General features: G+C 44.7%; 1 protein-coding gene across 1 annotated transcript in view; it reads right to left on the reverse strand.

The window, feature by feature from the left end:
• The window catches only part of SLAMF1 (signaling lymphocytic activation molecule family member 1), a 33479-nt gene that overhangs the window by 21897 nt on the left and 5582 nt on the right, over nucleotides 1-6000 (reverse strand). Inside the window, exons 2-3 of the mRNA XM_007467101.1 lie at nucleotides 2833-3174; nucleotides 395-679 (exon numbers count right to left, since the gene is read on the reverse strand). Coding sequence (XP_007467163.1) covers nucleotides 395-679; nucleotides 2833-3174 — 627 coding nt within the window. The remainder of the gene's footprint in view (nucleotides 1-394; nucleotides 680-2832; nucleotides 3175-6000) is intronic.

Consider the following 6000-nt stretch of genomic DNA (forward strand, 5'->3'; position numbering starts at 1 on the left):
TCTTATTGATGGTGTAGAACCATCCCACCATTGGTAGAGCATGGACTTGGGAGTCAGGACCTGCCACCTGCACTCCCTCACCCGGCCAGCCTTTCAGGTTGGTGCCACGGCAGGAGGGGAGAGGAAGGATCACAACTTGAGACCTGGGCTCCAGGTCTGGCTCCATCGTTTCTCATTAGTTTCCTCAACTGTGAACTGAGCATAATGCTACCCTGGTCATTATGAACAGTAACCACTCACTGAATGCACATGGGAGGCTTTTACAAACTATAGCGAAAATATAAAGTGTGTTCCCAAGGTGAAGACCATGGCTATGGAAGAAGAGCAATTGGTCCAGGTGGGGACTGAGCCCATATCATTAATGTGGCACACTAGCCGCCACAAGGGCACTCACCTGAGGAACCAAGGCTGCATCTGGACCACGGGATGAAGGTCTGAGAGCCATTGCTGATGGGGTTGCTCACGGTGCAGATGTAGATGTTGTTGGCATCCTGAGGGCCAAGGGTGAGATACAGGAGGTGGGAGTTCTTGGTGGGGCTCAGCAAGGGGGCGCCCGCCTCCTCACTCCAGTTGTAAGCTACATGGTCCCCCTTCTCCACCATGCAGGCCAGCATCAGGCTACAGTTCCCATTCTCCTGGCTGGAGTTCAACACCTTAATTTCCGGAGTGGAGACCTGCTCTGTCAGGAGGAGGAGGAAGGGAGCCATCACTGAAATGAATCCTCTGGAATGCTGACTTAACCTTCTTGTTAGAAGAAAATGCAACCTAATGGCATCTTTCCCTCCCTGTGGATCTGTAGTGTGATTTATTTCTGTGGGGACCTACTGCTCCGCACCATCCTTCTCTCATATGCCCCTCCCCCATACTTCTTTCCAGGATCACCTTGGGATAAAATAGAGAAGAAAAAATTGTCTTTTAGTTCCCCCCAACCAGTACTGTTAGGGCTCCCCTTGCCTTTCTGTTGTTCCTCATCTAGCTTGCTCTCCTGTATTCTACCTGTGGAGTTTGCTGTCAGCTATCTCTCCCATGGGTTTTAACTGTCCTTGGCTAAATTATTACCTTCCAGATCTTAAAGAATGACTTTTTACTGGTGAGATTTCATCTATACTCTCTGTGTGTGTATGTGTGTGTGTGTGTGTGTGTGTGTGTGTGTTATAGCAAGTGCTTTAGGGTGTCTGAAATTGGGATAGCCACAGGCCTCGCCAACTTATCTCACTCTAATGCTGTGAAATAAAGTAAAAGGGAAAGTCTTATTTATTTAGTACATACTATAGGACAGGCATAATGCTAGAATTTCACATTCATAATATTTTTTAATCTTTTCAACTTTCTCAACAATTATGAACCTAGTTATAATTATTCCCATTTTATAAATGATGAAACTGAGACCCAGAGAGGTGGAGTGTCTTACATAATGCCACTCAGCTTCTAACAGCCAAACTGAGATCTGAAACTACGTCTTTCTGACTCCAAGATCCAGACTGTTTCTTTGACTTGAGAAGAACACCATGGTTGCAGGAACCATATTTTCTAAGGTAAGAATTTGATCATAAAAGACAAGATGTAACAAAGGCAGTGAACTGTTCTAGAAAATGCATGTGCAATCTTTGTGCTCATGGCAGCCTTACCCCGGGAACACTATTGGAATGATCAGGACACCCTGATAACTAGTGGAGGGCTGTGGGAATTCTGCATACACTGTTTGGAAGGAAGGGAATGCTAGAGCCAGGGGAAGGGCAGGGAGGGTATTTCTCTCTCTCCTGTCGGTACCTGAGGATTTTAAAGAAATGTTGGGGGCTTCCCTGGTGGCGCAGTGGTTGAGAGTCCGCCTGCCGATTCAGGGGACGCGGGTTCGTGCCCCGGTCCGGGAGGATCCCACATGCCGCGGAGCGGCTGGGCCCGTGAGCCATGGCCGCTGAGCCTGCGCGTCCGGAGCCTGTGCTCCGCAACGGGAGAGACCACAGCGATGAGAGGTCCGCGTACCGCAAAAAAAAAAAAAAAAAAAAAAAAAATGTTGGCCGTTTGGGGCTCCTGTCCCATCCTCAGAGATAAGAAACTCACTGTTGAAGAAGCAGGGTAGCCCACATGGCTGCCAGGATCCCTGGGAATTCAAGGGAGCCTTGGGACTTAAGAGACAAACTCTGGGTGTGTTCAAGAGGGGCTGGCAGTTAAAGAGGCTCAGAAATGCACTGGCCTTAGATTTAGATGGACCTATGTTCTAGTTTAAGTTCTGCAACTAAGCAATTTTATAATTAGAGCATTTGTTTAAATGAGAAAAATATGCCTCTTCCACCAGGTAGATGTAATCCTCTGCCAGGATGCGGGGCTTGGTGAGTGGTGTGTGGGCTGAATTTCAGCCCTCCTTCTCCCAGGACTCCTATCGCAGTGAACCCACCTACGCAGATGTGAGTAGGAACGTGCAAACCACTTATCTCTAGATTTCAGTGTCCTCATCTATGAAAGTGAGATTGAGCTTGATCAGTGGTATTCAAAATTTTTTTAAATTAAAAAAACACCTTTTTTCAAATAAAATCTTATTTGTAAATTGAGACTCTTGGGGCTCCAGGCCCTCTTGTCTACAGGCAGTGGGGCCGAGAAAACGGGGTTAAAGGTAACTTGTGCTAATCAGCTAACACTAACGTGAAATTTGGATGAAAAAAAGAATTGTGAACTTCTAAAACTTCTTCCTGAAGGACGGTTTACCCCTGGACTGAGATGTCTTTCAAGTTGCTTCCAACTCTGAATACCCTTTGCTTCTGAGAGAGGCCTAAATTCTTAGGCAAGGAACTATCTCATCCCTCCAGTGGGGACTGGGGAAGCCACCATCATTACCATAGAGCTTCAGCTGCAGGCAAAATTGCTGGACTGAAATGTTTCCCTCCAGGCTCATAAAGTACCAGCCCTCATCCTCCTTCCTGCTTTTCAGGATCCTCAGGCTCAGGTTTTCTGGATGAAACTCATAGCCATTCTCCAGATGGCGTGGAGAGTCACCTTTCCGCAGATCCAGAGACACTATTTTCTTCTTGATGGTGTCTATGGGTGATTCCGCCATTGTGACAAGGATGTGAATACTCTTATTCATACTCTTACTTATCCCGTCAGATGTCAGGGGCAACAGCACACTGCTTCCCAGCCGCCCAAGGATCATCACTGGACAATTCGTTGAGCCCTCACCTGCAGGAGGAAGGAGAACGAAATCCCTTATTATGGAAGCCTTTGAGACTCACATCCTGTCTGTGGATCAGGAATAATAGACTGGATGATCTCCCTCTTCCTCTTGGCCAATCCCTGGGGTTGCCAGGTCCTTAGTAGTTTATAAGGACTGTCATGAGGATCCCACTATATTCTCAGTATTTCCCACTATATTCTCAGTATTCAAAAATTCCAGTGGAAATCTTAAAATCACTTATGATAGAGCTGTATAGACTAATTAGGACACTGGGTTTCTTTGATCTAGGAGGGAATTCTATCAACTCAGATTTATAGTTAAGGCACCTAAGGCATAGAGAAGTTAAATGACTTGCCTAAAGTCATATAACTAGTAACTGGATTAATTCCTCAGCCAGACTTCCCACCACCATTGGATATATAGCATGAAGAATGGAGAGTAACTGAAACTAATTCTGAGCTTGTGAGCCCAAGAGACCAAGGTTACAGAAGCATCATTTCAGATGAGGAGGAAAGAAAAAAGTCTGATGGATGTGGAGTCCAGGAGGAGATGAGCCTCATATTCAAACTGTGGAATCCTAACTCCCCAAAAAGCTAAGATATTTAACAATGTCAAGGGCAAGAAATTATTTTACTTCTCTTTTTCAAAAAAGCTGAGCCAAAAACAATCAAAAAAAAAAAAACCCACAGCCTCAGTTGATGACCTTGCTTCTCATTTCACTGAAAAAGGAGAAGAAACAAAAGAGGACTTCCATTTGTTTCTACCACCAAGTCAACCTACTTACTTGGATGGATGGTCTTTGCTCCCAGATAAGGCTAACCTCTTCCTTCATGGAGCACTCACTCACTTCAAGGCTTTGCTCCTGCAATTTCCCCCACCCCTTGCGTCATCAATTTTGTTATTGTTATGCTATGTTGTGGGTTATTTCTACTAACACATAACATACCAACATGTAATTTCCCTCATCTTAAAACCCCTCCCCTGGTCCCAGGTCCATCCCCAGCCACCTCCCCATTTCTCTGTTTTCTTTTATCCCAAAGTCCCTTAATGTGTGTTTATACCTTCTGTCCCCATTTCCTGACTTATTTTTCCTTGTACCCACTCCAGACAGGCCTTCTCCTTACTACTAATTGGAACCACTCTTGTCAAGGTCACCGTATATTCCATGATACTAAGTCACTTCTCCATCTTCATCCTTGCTTTCTCATCTTGCTTTCACTTGGCATTGTTCACATTCCCCCTTTGAAACATTGCCTTCATTTGGCCTGGGGACCAACACACTCTCCTGGTTTTCTTCCTATTTCACTGGCTGCCCTTTCTCAGTCTCTTTGCCTGAAACTTTCTGCTCTTAAAGACTGGAGCATCCCAGGACTCAGTACTCAGACCTCTTCTCTTTCTCAGCCACACTTATCTAGTTGCATAGTTTGACATGTTTCTGGAACGCTTACAGAGATATATCTCTCACCCAAACCCTTCACAGTACTCCAAATTGCCTACACCGATTGGTATTGTTATTTGGAGGTCTAAAGGGCAACTCAAACTTAGCAAATGAACTCTTGATTCTATAGCCCCTTCTTCAGACAACATTACAATTCCTAGGCCAAAACACTGGAATCATCTTTGACTCCTTTCTTCCTCTGATACTGCACATTCAATCTATCAGCAATCCTGCTGACTCTGCCTTAAAAATATATCTGGCATCTCAGGACTTTCAACCACCATCATCACCAGCCTGGCCCTGCCATTGTCTTCCAACTAATCTCCCTCCGTCCATGCAATGGACAGTGTAACCTTTTAAAACTATATCAGATTTTGTCTCTCTCCTGCTTTTAATCTTCCAGGGCTTTCTAAGCACCCATAGAATAAAATCCATAGTCCCTGTTATTGCTTCAAAGACTGAATAACCCAATCCTTGGTACCTCTCCAACTCCTCCTGTCCTCACTGCACTATGGCCACACTGGCTCCAGCTGGTCTGTAACTCATCCAGAACATTCTCATCTCAGAGCTTTTGCATTTGCTGTTCTCTCTCTCTCTTTCTGGCAATCTCTTCCTTTACATATCTAAAGAGCTCATTCCCTCATTTTATTTTAGATTTCTGCTCAAAATATCATCTTCTCTGAGAGACCTGCTCTGACTATCCTACCTATCCTATCCTATCCTATCCCTTCTTGTTGTGCATATCACTGTCTGATGTTATACTGTATATATTATTCATTTTATTTTTTAACACTAGAATGCCAGCTTCTCAAGAGGAAGAATTTGATTTTGTTCACTGTTTTGTCCCTAGGACTCACAATTGTGGTTGGCACATAGTAGGCTTTAAATAAATATCTGTTCAATTTAGAATGCTGAAAGCCATGTTACCTGACTAAAACCTCTCTTATTTAGCTCTGCCCAATATGTGACTGAACTTAATAATTGAACTTAACCATAAGCTAATGTTTGTAAAAGAAGGAGCCCATGAGTCAGAGAGAGCACAAATTGTTCTAGTTGATAAGAAAGTCAGAAGAGTACAATAAAACTGTCTGCCTAAGTAATGCAGCCATCTAGAAAAGACACAATAACTCGTGGTTAAGATGGATGTTGGAGGGCTTCCCTGGTGGCGCAGTGGTTGAGAGTCCGCCTGCCGATGCAGGGGACACGGGTTCTTGCCCTGGTCCGGGAAGATCCCACATGCCGTGGAGCGGTTAGGCCCGTGATCCATGGCCGCTGAGCCTGTGCGTCCAGAGCCTGGGCTCTGCAATGGGAGAGGCCAAAGCAGTGAGAGGCCCGCATACCGCAAAAAAAAAAAAAAAAAAAAAAGTGTAAAAAAAATTTTTTCTGTGGAAAC

This window comes from Lipotes vexillifer, unplaced genomic scaffold (genome assembly GCF_000442215.2).
Source record: "Lipotes vexillifer unplaced genomic scaffold, Lipotes_vexillifer_v1.1 scaffold902, whole genome shotgun sequence".
NCBI lineage: Eukaryota > Metazoa > Chordata > Mammalia > Artiodactyla > Lipotidae > Lipotes > Lipotes vexillifer.